At 41.0% G+C, this 18264-nt stretch overlaps 1 protein-coding gene across 2 annotated transcripts in view; it reads right to left on the bottom strand.

Moving 5' to 3' along the window:
* The window catches only part of LOC114647043 (THAP domain-containing protein 5-like), a 40793-nt gene extending 23368 nt beyond the window's left edge, over nucleotides 1–17425 (bottom strand). Inside the window, exons 1-3 of one of the 2 annotated variants that reach the window (XM_051934196.1) lie at nucleotides 17164–17425; nucleotides 7481–7673; nucleotides 2040–2869 (exon numbers count right to left, since the gene is read on the bottom strand). In XM_051934196.1, the coding sequence (XP_051790156.1) occupies nucleotides 2040–2869; nucleotides 7481–7673; nucleotides 17164–17243 (1103 nt within the window). In that variant the 5' untranslated portion in view covers nucleotides 17244–17425. The remainder of the gene's footprint in view (nucleotides 1–2039; nucleotides 2870–7480; nucleotides 7674–17163) is intronic. The other variant, XM_028795530.2, reaches the window with a different exon arrangement.
* Between the last annotated feature and the right edge of the window lie 839 nt (nucleotides 17426–18264).

Below are 18264 nucleotides of genomic sequence, written 5' to 3'. Positions count from 1 at the left end.
ATTTTGTCTGTGGAATCATTTCTGCGCGTCAGGCCTTTGTTGAATCCCATTTTATGAGTTAGAGCTGCTGAACTTTGGAAACTTTGGGAAAACGCAGCTACACACACAAATACGAGTACTTTTTACATGTAGATTTTCCACATTTTAAATGATAGCTCAATTATATTTTTTCCCATTAGTTTCTATATTTAATTAGCGCGGTTTTACATAACGTGGTAATATCAATGGATTAATTAATTGCGTTAATCAAAGGATACCTGTATGTATGTCCATGTATAAAGGCCATCCTCATTTGTTTAATGCCTGCTTTATCTCATCCTCAATACCGAGGGTTCAGGGCATGGAAAACAGAAACACTTTCACAAATGAGCAGATAGGATTCCGCACATTGCTCAAAATGGAAACAAATGGCAGTGTTGTCCGATTTTGTCCATTTTTTGGTTGTCTTGGCAATGCTGTTAAAATTTAACACACATATTCTTAATCAAGCTTTCCCTTTGGAGTTATGACCATGCTATTAAATGTATATTATATCGAATTGGGGTGTGTGGTTATTGGTTTTTATGGGGGGGCTGGGGTCATCTTGCTGTACTAAATGTATTGTGAAGAAGTTTGTTTCAGCAAAGAATGCTTTATTAGATGGGCAGACTGTTAAAACTGGGACATTTTGATATTCTTCAGTTACATATTGCGACACATTGCTTGAAAATCTGGACTGTCCCTGTCACCATGATGTCTGGGCACCCTAGTAAAGTATAGTAACAGTGAAGTACTGAATCATAATAAAGTGCAGATAATGGAGCTGTGAGTTTGGTTTATTGTACGGTAAGCAGTACCGACTACATTTTTTTTGGCTCCGTGCTCAACGGCTTACACGCCACAGGGTACTTCATTAATATGCATATAACCCTTTGTTTATTTTTTGCATTTTATATCTTTACTGTTAGTAAGAACATTTAACTTACCTGTTACTAATTAAAGCATCAGGAGAAGGAATACACATGCAACGGTTTCTGAGTGTGCCTTGCTGGACATGCTGATCAGAGGATTTCTGTCCCCCGTGCGAGCAAGCAGCCAGCAATGAAAGTGACTTTTTACCCCGCACACGCAACCTGCTGGTTTTTCATTAACTTGCGTTGAGGACCCCTTTGCCATCAGTCGCATCTATCGGAGGTGAAAAAGAGGAAAATACAGACGTTGGTGTTACCGCTCTCAAGGTAAAACTGAAACATTATACTAATTTGTAGCCAAATTCGCACAGAACGTTTCTCCGTTTTATGATAGACGAGCTTGCAAATTCGCCAATGCTTTTCAATGGGAGAATTTGAAATTTTAAAACAGTGCACAGCGTGATCTATCTGAGATATCCCAACGAAAAATTGAATTGTCGCAATACATTTCCTTTAAGAATACATGTGCCACATTTCAATAAAATTCGTTCATGGGGGACCAAGTTGTTTCATGCAAACAGACAGATGGACATGGCTATTGCAATAGGTGCTTCATAGATAATATGTGAACACATTAAAAAATATTATATATATATATATATATATATATATATATATATATATATATATATATATATATATATATATATATATACACACACACACACACACACACACACACACACACACACACATACATACAAATTTCTAGTTTGTAAAGTGTCTAGCAGGAACTTCATTACCCATTCAACGCTCATAATTAATGCTCCCTATAGCTGCAAAGCACAAAGATGTGAATTCAGTCTATATTCTCCACTCCTCCTTACTTTCTATGAAACTCTGAACAGGTTCTTCACCTACCATTGCTTACAGCAATGAAATATGGAAGCAACTGTGAGTAGCAAGAAAGCACTTGTGGTTATAAAGTCACTTCGCATGAAATGAAGGTATAAGACAATAAACTATACAAAGATAATGTGTTGTCAGAATACATCTGTCAAAGGTGACCAGTCCTAATATTATGTGTCGATCTTTTCACTTATACATGAACACAACCTTACAAGATAAAAGTTAGCCAAAATCATGCACCTGTGCTCTTCCAGTTGTTTCTCGAGGGCTGCATTGTCACCATCCACCTTCTCCACCGTCATGACCAAAGAATGTGGTGATGTGCTCTGATTTGAAACAATGGGTAAGGTAGACACAATTGGGAGAGTCAAGGCTGAAGATAACACAGTGTCCAGAGCAGTGGAGCTTGAAGCCGGACAAGATGTTGGACTTGAGGGGAGCACAGTGTTGCTGGGAATAGTCTCAAAATAAGCTATAATCTGAAGAGCAGGCTCATCCTGTGTGATTTGGTCATCCTTCGACGAGTTTGGCATAGGTTCCACTAGAGGACTCACAGAAACATTTTCAACTACTAGAGCTGGATGCTCTACGACCTCCGGTGTGACGACAGCAACGTCCTTGGATTTGTCACCGGAAATATCATCCTCTACCTCAGCAAAAAAGGCAGAGACAGCTGAAAGGTCTACTTTATCGTCAGCAAGTCCAGGTACAGATTCTGAAGGGTTTGCTCCAGTGTCAGCTTCACCATTTAGAATAGGCATTCTCTGAAAAAGCGCAATAGGGAAAATGCTCACTTCACCCTCCACTTCATGACTGCCTGATATGGATAATGCTGGCACTAATGTCTGAATGGCACCTGAAGTTACACTGCACCCAAGAGGGAGCGCATCCTCTAATGCAGGGCTGCATGGCACATTAGGGTCAACAGTTAAGGCATACAGCTGAAGTGAAGCAGCATTTCCAGTCTGGCATATTTCATTAACTGTTGAGAGTAGTGGCACAGTTTTACTTGTTCTAGTTTTCTTTTCTGGATTGAATGAAGACTTGTGTGTGGTGCTTGACTTTCGTTTCTGGAAATTAAAAAAAAAAAAACAAACAAAAAAGTAAATAAATAATAGCATACTGGCTAAGAAATTATTTTCCCTTAGTGCTTTTATTTCTGCTTTACATGTGCATAAAGATTTCTGTCTGTATAACTAGAATCTTTAAGTTACAAATAAGCAACAACAGAGTTGGAGCCGCAACATCAAGGTCACACTGAGAAAGGGACAAAAGCATCCTCACTTTGTGGTGTCTTTACAAATCGTGGCATAAGCGAAGGAATACTTGTGCAGTTTCATAGTTAGGCAAAGTGCTCTGACAAGAGGCATTCAAAAGTGGTATAACAAAACATCAGAAATCCATCCATACAGTTTTAACAATGTATATGTATTCCAACCACCACATTAATATAAACCTGGCACCTACAGTGCCCTCCATAATGTTTGGGAACTTGGTAGCATTAGACACTAGGCAGAGTAGACTTCAACCAATCATTGCATGCAAGGGATATGACAAAGTCCTAAATATGGAGATTTTAATAGACCTGCCATTGCTGTGTCCCAAACATACGGCGCCCTGAAATGGGGTTGGGGACCATGCATAAAAACTGTTGCCATTTCTATTTGCTGGGACTGAAATGGATACAATCCCCTTAAATGAAAGTCTGCAGTGTGCACTTTAATCACATCTCAAATGGTTTGATTTGTAATTTTAAACTGTGGAGCAGAGGAGGAAATTATGGGGAAAAAATGTGCCTTTGTCCCAAACATTATGGAGGGCAGTGTAGTTCGAGCTCAGTCCCAAGACCCCTTTGGATGCAGGTTTTTGTTTAAGTCACATTCACAATCAGTTCATCATTTTACCTCTTACTGAATTATGTACAATCTTTTTTCTTTTATTCTGCATTATATATTAGTATTGTTAGACTAAAATGTAAAGAAATGTAGAAATGTTTGTACTTTTGCCATTACATTAACTCTCTTAATGAAATACTTCATCAAAAAGTTGTTCTTTTTTGTATGTCACTTTCCTGTGTAGTTTTTATAGTAATGGCAGAGAAAAGTCTTTATTTTCATGGGGAATGGAAATAAACTTTGAAAGAATAGCCATTTACGGAAACCAATGCTGGACCACAGAATACAATTTTAAAAAGCCCATGAAAAAACATGATGTTGCTTGTGTCACACAAGCCACATTGTGTCATTTAGTCATTTTCTCAGAATGGGCAAAACAAGTATTTTTTGCTATAATTTTGGTAAATAAATACTGTACTTCTGGAAAAAATCAGAAATGCACACAGAAGAAACCTATTCACATAGAAACAAGCTTTTGAATTGAAGACAGGTCTCATGACCAATGAATGAAGGGGAAGAGGTGGATCTTCAGTTTAAGCACTCGATGCAGACTGAATGTATCTCCTCTAGGAGCTTGAAGTTTGGAGTTTCCAAAGTATTTGTCAAAACTTTAGCAAAATAATAAATGCATTTTGCCCACTGTGAGCATGACTGGACATTTGGAATATCTGACATGAGTAACATGAGATTTTTTCCCCATGGACATTTTTATATTGTGGTCCAGCACTGGTCTCCATAGACTGCCTGAAATGTGTTGTCCATGAAAAGATGAGTTAACAATGTTTTCACAGACATCACTACTTGCTACATGGAGAAGGAAACAAAAACTATTTCTTGAGGTAGAGTGTTCCTTTAACTCTCTTTTGTTGCTCTTTTAATATGTGTTTTTGTTGTGGATTTTGCTCCCTTACTTGTATCTGAATATAATGATAAAGAAGTACTCCACCATATTTTTTTTATATGTTACTCCACGTAGTTTATAGTGACGGCTGAGAAAACAGTTGCGCTCAGGTTTTACTGGAGAACAGACAAAGTTTAAGACAGCAGAACTCTTAGCCAGTTAACGAGGGGGAGAGGTGGGTCCTTAATTCAAAAGTTCAACTCCATGTGAAAGGGCTTGCCATTTGTGGCTTACTTTCATTTTCTGGAGGTATTTATTTAGCAATATTTTTACCAAAAATAACTGGGTTTTGCACAATGAGAGTATAAAATTGGATGACTTGACCTGTGGATAATGCATACAAGTAACGTGTTTTTTTTTTTCTTTTTTCATGGACATTTGATATTGTTTGCCTGTGCTGTGGCTCCAGCAGACCCCCCCGTGACCCTGTGTTAGGATATAGCGGGTTGGACAATGACTGACTGACTGACTGCTTTGTCCAGTGCTGGTCACTACTGCCTACCATTCTATCAGAAATGTTAATGTTTGTTCTCCTTGAAAAAAACACTAAAAATATTTTTTGCCCATCTATATAAACTACATAAAAATAAATATTTTTGGGTGAAGTATTCCTTTAACAAGGAGCAGAGCAGACACAGTGGCAAAAAACTACTTTTACTGGTTTTTAATGTTCTTGTTTGACCTTAATAAAAAGTTGATCACACAATTCAATTTTTGACCCTAAAAATTCTGTTTCTATTATTCACAGAAACCCAGTCTCTAAAATGCCATGTAAACTCTTTATTTCACTAATACACACTAAAATCAGGATATTGGTCTCCGAGAAACCAGGTTAACACAGATTTCTCTGCGAGTACAGGCAGTCCCCAGGTTACGTACGAGATAGGGACTGTAAGTTTGTTCTTAAGTTGAATTTGTATGTAAGTCGGAACAGGTACATTATTTTAATAAAAGCTATCGTTGACTGACTATAACCAAGTGCTCTGCCAATGAATGACGGAGCTTCACCTCTCTCTGACCTTTTTATTATTTCTACTTTATTTTCCATGGAGATGCTTTTTCTCTTCTTTACTGTATCATCAGATTTGTGTTTCAGAGACATTGTTGAAGGCTCTTCTGCACAGCACTGTACACGCTATCACAGCAGGAAGGCGCCCCTCGCCAGCACGTCTTGTGTACTGACGACAGACAACTTCCCGTTATGTACGTAACAGTACAAGCAGGTTTGCTATTGAGAATGAATGGGGGCAGTGAAGGGCGGTTCACCACCCACCCACCACATAGTCACCTCAACTTGCATACAGTATGCTGCCTGCAGCGTCAGCCCACCGAGAGCAAACGGGGTGCAGCCAAACGTGGGTAGTGAATCGCCCACCACCACCCCCATTCAACAGGCAGCCACCCGAGGCACACTACAATGCTGCCCCCCGCCGTCCCATTCACCCTCAATGGCCTCAGTTTAGCCACAACCGGGTCACGGCTTGCAGCATCACCAGCCACCCACCGAGCATGAACTGGGCAGCCGTTCGAGGGACACTGCAAGGCTGTGTGGTGGGTGGGCAGTGAAACGCCCCCCTCTGCCCCATCCAGGAGCAGCAGCTGCAGTGGCGTGGTGGGCGGGCGGGCAGCGAACCACCCCCCTCCACCCCATCAAGGATCCGTCCTGCACACGAGCGCTTGCCACGCATCCAGCCGCCCACCGAGAATGAATGGGGTGTGGCCCCCACCGCCCTATTCATCAACCGGAGCCACCCGAGGGACGCGACACTGCACTGCACAGCGAAACCACCTCCCTCCAGCCACCGCTTGCAGCGTCCCCAGGCCAGAGATGATGCAGTGGCAGTTACTGAGGAGCCTGTGTCACGTCCCACAGACCGATGAAGGAGCAGCTGCGGCCCCGTTCGTATGTCGGATGTCCGTGACTCGGGGACTACCTGTAATCCGATTACTTGGTCATGTAACCCCTTAGCTGTAACTCTGTTAAGAATTTAGTAATATATGAATGTCTGTTGCACTCTGTTAGTCTGTGTTTAGTAACATGAAAATTACATTAAAAGTAATGTGTTACACTGTCCGATTACTTTTAAAAGCAGCAGGTAACCAAACACAATACTGATTTTCCTGAAGTAAAAATACCTGCATTATTATTGTCCAAGCTGCATAGCGCGTCAGGTAAGAAGCACATGTACTGGTATGCCAGTCCTTTACAGGGCTAAATTGCACAGCCATGCATAAAAGTGTGTGCTGCATGCAATCCAGTAACAGAAATATCTATGTGTTGGTTTAGTTTCAATCCAGTTATGTACTTATAGCTATGTCGGGTGACACAGCAGCATACATCAAATCTTTGGGGACTCAGGTTGGGGATGTAAAAAGTGGATGGACATTTACTTCACAGCATATGAAGGACTAGACACACTTATAATATACAATTGTCACAACCTCTATGCTTGGTCTTTTCTGCATGGCTGTGCAAGTGAGCCATGCAAAGGACATGCGTACTGGTATGTGTGCTCTATGTTTTATATTTAGTGCCACTAAAAATGCAGAGTATAGTGCTGTGAAAAAGTTTCTGTCCCCTTTCTGATATCCTTTTGCACATATCCAGCTTCATATCTTTAGACAAAATGTAATAGAGCCAAAGTAAAAATGGAACACCAAGTCATAGAAGATCCTAGAACAATACTTAAAGGACTGCAGGCTTCTCAAGCTCAGGTAAGGTCAGTGTCCATGACTCCATAAGAAAGAGACTGTGGAAAAATTCATATTAGGAAGGGTATTAGGATAATAGCAAGTCAACAGAGTTGCAGTTTGTACATAACTAAATTCTCAAATTAAAACTGTACAGAAAATGACAAGCAGTGCAGCTGGCAGAGATCACCCACCGTCTGGCTGTCTGAACTGTTGAATATCGTAGGCACTGCGGTGTTTGTCAGATAACGTATCCCCCATCGAACATCAAAGCAAGAAGATGTGAAGTGTTCATTGCACAAGTGCTGGTGCTTAGATGGGCTCCAATTCTCTCTCTTCATGTTGACCAGCCATTGCTTAAGCCTGTCTGGGTCATGTAGGGGAAACCTGGTAAAGACAATCAAATAAATATACATGTATTAGAATGTAACCATAACTTACAGCACTGCAAGGACCAGCATATTAGAAGGATACATTTAGGATTATTTATTTGAGATTTGTACGATATTTTTAGGAAATTTTTGATTTAGAAAAGCCACATAATTAAAAGACTGAAAGCTGCTTCATGCCTTAACTAAATTTTGATATAATGGCCTGAAGCTCAAGTTCTTTCTGTTTCAGCCATGAACGAGTCTCTACTCCACCTGCAAGCCAAAACTTGTTATACAACTTTAACAGAAACAAGGTGAACACCATTTCAAGCTATAAGCACCGCCTCCCCCACTGCAAACGTATCAAGTATCCCTCAAATTTTGGGGGAGCAGAGGCAGCCATTAAGACCGGCAGGTGAGTTGGAGAGTAGAGTCAGCAGTGGCACAGGCACAGTCACAACTGTGGCATAGAAACTTTTTGGGAGCAGTGCTCTGTTGTCCCATTTTATTTAGTATAATTTCTTTAGTTTGACATCTTGTGGTTATTTTCCTATGTAATCTGTAAAGCACTCTGAGTTGCATTCCATGTATTAAAAGGTGCTATATAAATAAAGTTTCTGCACAAATGGTGCCCTCACAGATTTGCAAGTTACCCATGCCATGGGCAGTGACATACCACAAACCCCTTACCTTAGGAAACACTGGGCTTTAGAGTGGACATTGACAACAGCTTTGATGGTCCTTTTCCTCTTTGGCCCAGACGTCAGACCACAAAACATAATTCCAGCATGCGACTTTCCATTTTAGATGAGACCAATCTGAGACAAGTTGGTGGCACTTTGACAGTGTTGATGCATGGCTTCTGCTTTGCAGAGAAAAGCCTTAAATGAATGGAAGGGCGAATGGCCGGGACTATCTGAGGTATTCGCGAGCCCATGTCATGATATCCATCATAATTCTTTACATTTATATAGCACTTTTCTCACTACTCAAAGCGCTCTCCACACAGAGAGGACCTGGGAAGCGAACCCACAATCTCCTTACTACAAAGCAGCAGCACTACCACTGTGCCACGACTGCCTCACGTGTGTGTCTATGACATCCATCATAGACACGTAACGGCTTTTATGATAGTAACATCTAAAGATCAGAGATCATGCACACTCAGAAGTGGCTGTAGACCTTGCCCTTCTCGTGCCAAAATTTGACCAGATTCCTTGAACATTCTAATTATATTGTGCACTGTAGAGGGTGAAATGTTCAAAATCCTACCAATCTCTCTTTGAGAAGGCTCCTTATATACAGTAGCAGAACATAAAGCACAGCACATGTTGTCACACTGAATTTTACAATACAAAATATTGCCAATATGAAATGTGCCCTGTATTGTGCATTCTATGACATTAACACATGACTACTTTGTATATACTGTAAGAGCCAGGTCGAATGTTATTTACCTCGATTTATTTACTTACTTCCTACAGCGTAAAGTCACAAGTAGACTGCAGAGCTTCCCGTGTACATATGTAAAGTACAGCGACGGCAAAAGTGCGACGTGCATTCTTTCTCCGAAGTAGAACCCTTGTCATCATCTGAGTCAGGTCAGGTAATACACATCATGGTCTGTGAAGCAATATTTGCTCCATAAGACGCACAGACATTTACACCCTTCTTTTGGGGGGGAAAAAAAGTGCCTCTTATGGAGCAAAAAATACAGTAAGTCACGATGATGATATTCTTTATAAAGCTTTGTGGTGGACTGCCGGCTTTCGATTCCGGCTCTCACCCCCAGGCCGCCAGGAGGAGCTCTCCCAACAGCGTGAACGTCCCCCGAGTTCCAGCAGGGCCTCATGGACTATGTAGTTTTTATATGCAGCCCTGCTGGATACCTTGGGGGCCACCAGGCGTCGCTGTAGGGGGGCTCATGAGCTCTTATGTGCCCTATAACTCGGGGGTACGTCATCATCACGTGACAGGAAGAAACGACATGCTCCCGGGTTGAAGAAAAGGACTGTTTACCCTGACCCGGAAGGAATAAGGAACTGTGGACTGATTGGGCAGGAACACCTCCGGGTCAGGGTGTATAAAAGGACTCTGGGAAGCCCAGTACAGTGAGCTGAGCTGGGAGGTAGGGTGGCGAAGTGTCTGGGCGAGGAGGAAAGAGTATTTTAGAGAGAGTTTATTGTTTATGAATAGTGTGGTGTGTAGAGTGCTTGGTGCACAGAATTATTATTTAATAAATAATAATTACACTTTTACCCGATGTTTGGAGTGGTATCTGAGGGTCCGAGAAGTGGACGAGGGGCTTATCTGCTACAGCTTCAACTAAAATCCAACCTCATATCACCCTACCCCACATTACAAACCTCATTTGTTGTTACACGTTTAAGCTTTTCATTGTATTTTGATATTTATGAATGCCAGTACTAGTTTAAGTTATAGTTGAATGACTAATTGATAAATATACCTGTATTTTAAAGCTGTTGTTACAGTCTGACTGATTATATATATCTATATCTAATATCTATCTATATAATAAAAGGCAAGAGAAGACTCTCTGTCCGGAATAGGCACTTTCATTTTTGGAGTTGTGACCTCAGAATTTCGACTAAAAACACGCTCCCCCCTCCCCTCAGCCTCTGCCTCAGATTAGCGCGAATATATCGCTCCTGCAAGCAAACTATGATTCTTAGCGCGATGAGAAAAGTCACAAAATCAACCAGAATGTTGAAGCAAATTCTAGAAAAAAAAACACAATCTAAATCCATTAAGTAGTTCTGTAAGGAAAAGTGGACAGACAGCTGTTGGATTTTATATATACAGATGTATTATTATATAAATGCTGTATAAAAAACTATATTGTTTAAAATATCTACAAGTAATTCATTAGAAAAATACACTTCTGAAAAATTTAAGCAAATCTGTTTATTTTGTGAAAAGTTCCATTTCATGAACTTTGTGTTTAATTTCAATTTTTTTTTTTTTTTTTTTTAAACAATCCAACTAACTGATTAATTGACAAAACAATCAACAGATTAACCGATTATTAAAAGAGTCGTTAGTTGCAGCCCTAAACTTTTCCCAAGGTGGTCTCAGACCTTCATTCACTTATCAGGTGTCTATGGCTTGTTCACTGATTGTTACGGGGGCCTCATGTATAAACGGTGCATACGCACAGAAATGTTGCGTACTCCCATTTCCATGCTCAAATCGCTATGTATAAAACCTAAACTTAAGCCACTTTATAAAGCGCATATTTACATATGATGACGATGAAATGCAGCAAAATATGTTCATTACATTATACAGATAAAATGTTAACATCATTTAAATAATCTATATTGTTAATAATTAAACATGTGAGGACACGGTGGCACAGCACTAGCGACAATCTGGTGCCTCGTTCAGGGATTGTTCCTGCCTTGCGCTGTATTCTTGCTTGGGCTGGCGCGACACTGGAAGGATAGATGGATAGAATAATTAAACATGTACTACGAAGATATTTCAATGTTCCTTAAAAGTTTTGAAGAATTGCCGTTCTAAGCTTACAGATGGCTTAATGTCTATTACTGAGCTGATTGGGTACTTGGAGAAAGGAAGGACAGTAATTGGAGATTAGTACGTTTGAAAGAGACAGTACTGCTGCAATAAATTATTTCATTGAAGATCGTGTACGGCGCAGCAAGCATCTTGCGTGAGGCAGTCTGTGGATAAGGCGCCAGCTCGTCACTATCACTGTGCCACCATGTTCCCATGTTTAATAACATGCTTTAACTCCTATCATCATGAAAATGATATCAAGTATACATCTCAGTATGAGCTGTAATATCACGAATGTAATGGATTCTGTGTCCAGTTGTTTAAGAAGCACGTAGTGATTCACACACAGAGTACATAGAAGAACACATACAAAACAAAGCATTTTACATGCTACTATAATTATGATGGGATTTGAGAAACTAGTAAATTAAACGATTTAAAGAAAGTTTATGATGTTCTACTTTAATGACAAAATAAACTACGTGATTAAAGTGGAAATTTCGAGATTAAAGTTGAAAAGCTTTTTTCCCCACTGTGTCCCTATTTTTTTTCTTCTGTTATCTGTACCCTATTAAGCTTTCATATGACACTCAGGCGGTGGGCTATGACTCGCCTTTTCACAGCGACTTTGATATCTGACAACTTCTTTTTTTATTTTGGGCACTGTGCGACTGTGAACTTGAGCTTTTGAGTTTCTCCAACACTCTATGTCACTCGATCAACTTCCTTTTGTTGTTTATACCAAACCAACAAATTGTACATTTTTCATTGCCTGCACTTGGTATTCACTGAAATTCTTCTATTTTCCCCTGTGCTTATGCCATAGTCTTCACAGAATGCTGACTTTAAATAATTCTGGGAGGAGTTGGGGTGGGACAGCAGCCGCGTACACGTGCGTTACTTTTCACGCTGACCAGTATATATGGAGCGGAAGAACGTGGAAGTTGGCGAACGCACAGATTTATGCATCTAGATTTTTTTGTGCGTACGCACATTTCCGCTTTTGTCCTTACGCCATGATTTAGTGTGAAATCTACGCATATCATTATGCATGAGGCCCCGGTGGAGGTCAAGCTGAGGTCTGGAAGGTCAAGAAAACTTTCCGAGATAACTTCTTGTTAAACTGCTAGAAAGGCAAATAAAAACCCGTTTGACAGCAAAAGACCTTAATGAAGTTTTAGCAGACCCTGGAGTGGTGGTGCACTCTTCTACTGTGCAGTGAGACACCTGAACAAATATGACCCTCATGGTAGAGTCTGCAGAAGAAAAACACTCCTGCATCCTACCCACAAAATCCAGGACCTAAAGTTTGCAAAAAACATCTAAACAAGCCTGATGCATTTTGGAAACAAGTCCTGTGGACTGATGAAGTCAAAATAGAACTTTTTGGTCACAATGTGCAAAGGTATGTTTGGAGAAAAAGAAAAAAAAAAAAAGGGTCTGAATTTCAGGAAAAGAACACGTCTCCAACTATTAAGCATGGCGGTGGATCGATCAGGCTTTGGGCTTGTGTTGTAGCCAATGGCACAGGAAAAATGTCATTGGTAGAGCAAAGAATGGATTCAAATAAATACCAGCAAATTCTGGAAGCAAACATCACAAATTGAAGTTAAAAAGAGGATGGGTGCTAATATAAGAGTATGATCCAAAAAACACCTCCAAATCTACAATGGAATACCTCAAGAAGCGCAAGCTGATGGTTTTGCCATGGCCCTCACACAGTCCCTCGACCTAAATGTCACTGAAGTTCTGTGGAGAGATCTCAAAAGGGAGAGCAGTACATGCAAGACAGCCCAAGAATCTTGCAGAATTAGATGCCTTTTCCAAGGATGAAGGATGAATGGGTGAAACTCCTCAAGTAAAAACTGAAAGACTCTTAGCTGGCTATGAAAAGCGTTTACAAGCTGTGATATTCGCCAATGAGGGTCTTACTAAGTACTGACCATGTCGGTGTGATGGTAGTAGAACCGTCACCGGGTCTTTTGTCGGTGAGGGGAGCCGGAAGAACCAGCAGCAGCCAATATTTAACAAAATAAAGTATGGTAAAGAGTTGCCAGGTGCAGCGCTGAAAGGTTCATAAAGTGAAGTTCCCCCCCCGCCAAGACACTTAATGTTGGCACATCATTCCGATAAATATCAGATTTTTATGCTAGATAATGCATTCACTTACCGGCTTGGCGGAGTCCTCTCTTTAAGTGGACTAGCCGTGTTAGTGGTCAATTGACAGGCAGTTTTCATTCTACGTGCGTGTGGCTGCGTAGTCCCTTTATGCTGCTAAAAGCCGGCAAGCAGCTGACTTCTCAACATTGGGGAAGCATGAAACAGGAAAGGGGGAAAGCATTCACAGTACAGATATAGTAATAGTTCATTCGTTCATGTATATTATGTCTTATTGCTGTTTAAAAATGTAGATGTAATCCCCGGGGATGTGCGAGATGTATGTAAGATGGTATATACCAGTAGGAATAAAATATGGATAAGGCTGTGTTCCTCCCCCTCTATCTGAATGGTAAAAGCCCACTGCCTTTAACACTACAATTACCAGAGCCTACGAAAAAACTCGTAGATCCGTCCCACCTTAAAACGTTTTGCACCTCTCCGTCAGCGTCTTTTGTCCTGTAAATGTGTCGATAAGCAGCAAACAGCAAGCAGCCTGCTATCACATCCCCCCCACCCCGCACAGTTTTCTCAGCTCAAGTCTGTTTACCTGCGTGTCAGTTGCTTATTGAGTTGTATAGAGTGAGAAATCAAGCAAAATGACACCTTTTATAAATACTATATCGCTATTTGGAACACTTGCATTTCATGTGTGTTCAGTGTCTACAACAATCTATGTACAGTAAACACATCGTTAAAACAGAAACGTTTTTCATGTTTTGGTAATAATTGATAAAATGTAGACATGAAGTATATAATGTGTGAAGCCTGAATTCCAAATATCAAAGAAACACTTTCACAAAAAGTACAAATAGAACAGAACAAATGCACTTTTATTCAAAAATATGACTGCAGAAGAACAACCCACGCTTACCTGCGACATTGACACACATTTGCTACGACAGCTTCGGTGGCGCAACGGTATCGGCTATTGACTGGTAATCAAAGCTTCACGGGTTTGATCCCGGACGAGTCCGTTTTGAGAACTGAGCTGCTCGTATTCTTACTATTTTAGAATAAAAACGTACATTTGATTCCAGTCTGTAACAGTCGGTGTAATTTATGATACTTGTAAAAGTTAGCTTTTTTTTTTTTTTTTATTCTGTTATTCTCTCAGCCGCGTTCACGTTCCCAACTCCCTGCACCCCAAACACATTTGACACTGCTGTTTTCACATAGACGTGCTATAACAGAGGTAAACTCAAATCATGACGACGATTCTACATCGGATCAAGAATGCACTTTTGCCATCGCTGTACTTTGTGTATGTACATGGGAGGCTCTGCACTCGTGACTTTACGCTGTAGATCTGGCTCTTACATACAAAGGACGTGGTGGGGATATGGGGAGTTGGGATCGTGAACGTGGCTGAGAGAATAACAGAATAAAAAAAACAAAGCTAACCTTTACAAGTATCATAAATCACACCTTTTGTGAAAGTGTTTCTTTGATATTTGGAATTCAGGCTTCACACATTATACACTTCATGTCTACATTTTGTCAATTATTACCAAAACATGAAAAAGGTTTCTGGTTTAACGATGTGTTTACTGTACATAGATTGTTGTAGACACGGAACACACATGAAATGCAAGTGTTCCAAATAACGATATAGTATTTATAAAAAGGTGTCATTTTGCTTGACTTCTCACTCTATACAACTCAATAAGCAACGGACACGCAGGTAAACAGACTTGAGCTGAGAAAACTGTGTGGGGTGGTGGAATGCGATAGTAGGCTGCTTGCTGTTTGCTGCTTATCCACACATTTAGAAGACAAAAGACGCTGACGGAGAGGTGAGAAGCGTTTTAAGGTGGGACGGATCTACGCGTTTTTTTGGAGGCTCTGGTAATTCTAGTGTTTAAGTGTCAGAGTAGGAAATACCTAAAAGGCTAAGTGTCATGAGTAAGGAGGGGTGGTGGGGATAGGGGGGCGCTATTCTGCGTATTACAAAGGTTCATTCCAACATGCTTAAATTCATTTTTCCAACATTTTTAAACCAGTAAGTCTCCTAGATTCTGGGGAGAACTTTAGCACTTGGGGAGTGAGAGGTTTTGGCTGCTACAGAGTCATTGGTACAGTTATACGACCTTTTTCTTTCTACTGTTTTATTTTTTGGCAACTAAAGACTATGAACATTTTATGAGCCCTTGCCTATAAATACTATACACAATTTTTTTGTGTAATTTATTGAAATCGTCTTGTTTGTTGGATACGACTATTTTTGTTCTGCTGAACTGTTATATGTATTTTTTTTTTGTGGATTTTGTCCTTTATCTCTCCCACCAATACTGGTTTATCATTTTTTTTCTGCAATAAACATTGGTGACTTTACTTTATCTGGGTTTTGGGGTACCTTGAGCGTCATCCAGCAATGGACTACTAGCGGACACTGACCGAAGACAGTGTTCCGTGACAGTCGGGTGCCCAAACTTTTGCTTCAGGCCTTTTTCATTTTTTTTTTAGTATTTTGTACCTGTAAATGATTGAAATAAAAATGTAATTTTGCTTAAAATATTAAAGAAATGTGTTTATCATTAATTGATGCTTTTTGGTGATCAGTTCATCTTCTGCTCACTTAACTAATCCACAGGAAGACATTTTAAGCAGGAGGCCCAAACTTTTGCATGCCATTGTAGATAGAAAGACACTATCCGTCCATCCATCCATTTTCCAACCCGCTGAATCCGAAAACAGGGTCACGGGGGTCTGCTGGAGCCAATCCATGCCAACACAGGGCACAAGGCAGGAAACAATCCCAGGCAGGGTGCCAACCCACCGCAGGACACACACAAACACAAACACACACCAAGCACACAATAGGGCCAATTTAGACACTATATAATAAATAAATACATAGATACATATGAAAGGCACAATATCAGAGATTGATATGAAAAGCACTAGATAATAAATAAAACCTTTAACTGTAAACACTGTTTGCATAATCACCTAATGTTTACTTGTACAAAAAAATGAAAACATCAACAATTTCCATGGGGTGTACTTATTTTTTCACATGACTGTATGTCTTCAAAAACAATGCTGTTAGTTGATTATGGAAAGCATTAAATGCCTTATCTTTATACTGTTTGACTGAATACAAGTTATTTTACAAAGTACTCCTTTTTGATTTAATTAGCCTTTTCCCCAAACTGTCCCAACTTTGTAAAGTGAATCGATGTAAATCTCGCAGTACAGCACAGTTGCTTTTCTTCTATTATTATTATTGATTAAAGAAAATCCAGCTAATTAAACAGAACAACTGTTGGTGACAACAGGCCAGCAAGATCAACAAAAAGTAACACGACTCCCTGATTGTGAAACTACAGCAGTTGGAACACAAACCAGCAGCCACAGGACTGAACTTGAGGACCGCCGCCTTTAGGGTATCCTTGCGGACCCACCACTACCACCCACTCTGCCCACTTTCATTATGCCATGTTTCAATACCTTACCGTCACCTCGGCCGTTTATCGTGTTGTTTTGAGTTTTGCCATTCATCGCAAACATTTACTGAAGGACGAGGCGGCGACAGGAGGTCACACTGACCCTCCCCAACAAAACCTGCTGCAGGCGGCGACACGCGTCACGAAATCAAACGGCGTGTCGGTATCGGGGACAAACAGAGACAGCGGCTGTGGCGACCGCAGCAAAACAAACGGCGTCCACACGCTGCGTCCATGCCTTTGCACTTCTAACGTTCAACTCCATGCTGCGCCCGACTAAACGCACGTCCATGCAAGTCTCCCCACCAGCCCAGCCCACTCACAAACCTTCCCCAGGTAAACGGGATACGTGACACTCACTTGTAGAAGCTGATCCGCTTGTCCGGACTCGACTGCCCCGCGCTGTTGTTGCAGTTTGGTGCCGTGCAGTATTTCGGCATGCTGCCTCACGACCAGTGGAGAACGCTGCTGAAACGAACAAAGCGGTATGACACTGGCGTCTCTGATAAACGCGGACGCTTCGAGGGGTAAAACACATTCATGTCCAAGCTGTTAGCTCACTGGAATGGCTCTTCCGTGCTGGTACGTCAGGTGCTCTCTTCCCGAAGGGCTTCACGCCCATAGAGGTTAAAGGTCGCGATTGTAGGCGCTGCGCAGGCGCCATCTTTAGTTGGGGCAAAGAGGCGGGATTGCCAGGAGTTAATGATCGGCTCTTCTTTTTATTTCATTAACTCGATTAAATGGATCGATTCTTTTCAAATCTGGCGTGGGAATTCAGCCCACCTTTGGCAGTTTGGTCACCTCTGATAGCATCACAGATACATAATTTAATAAATTATACATTATTTCAATATATGGACCACCTTTTGCCTTCAGAACTTCTGTAATTTTTCATGGCATACATTAAACAAAGTGTTGGAAACGTTCCTCAGGGATTTTGGTCCACATTGAGATGATAGCATTACACAGTTGCTGCAGATGTGTAGGCTGCACATCCATTTTGCCAATCTCGTGTTCAGCTCAACCACATCCCAAAGGTGCTCTATTGAATTGAGATCTGATAACTATGGAGGTCATTTGACACCAGTCTGAAATTATTTGAGCTTTATGACATGATGTGTTAGCCTGCTGGAAGTCGCCCTCAAGAAGATGGGCACACTGTGGTCATAAAGGGATGGACGTGGTCAGCAACAACACTCAGGTAGGCTGTGACATTTAAACGATGCTCAGCTGGTAGGCCTACTGAAGTGCCCAAAGTGTGCCAAGAAAGCACCATTACACCACCACCACCAGTAGGCTGAACCGTTCATACAATGAAGGACGGATCCCTGCCTTCATGTTGTTGAAGCCAAATTCTGACCCTACCATCAGAATGGGAAAATGAGCCTGGACCAGGCCAGACTCCAAGACCAGGCCGTTTCTGATGAGTTTGCAAGCAGTTTGTGTGAGGAACTTGCAGAT

This window comes from Erpetoichthys calabaricus, chromosome 1 (assembly GCF_900747795.2).
Source record: "Erpetoichthys calabaricus chromosome 1, fErpCal1.3, whole genome shotgun sequence".
NCBI lineage: Eukaryota > Metazoa > Chordata > Cladistia > Polypteriformes > Polypteridae > Erpetoichthys > Erpetoichthys calabaricus.
This window is presented reverse-complemented; position numbering and strand designations above follow the sequence as displayed.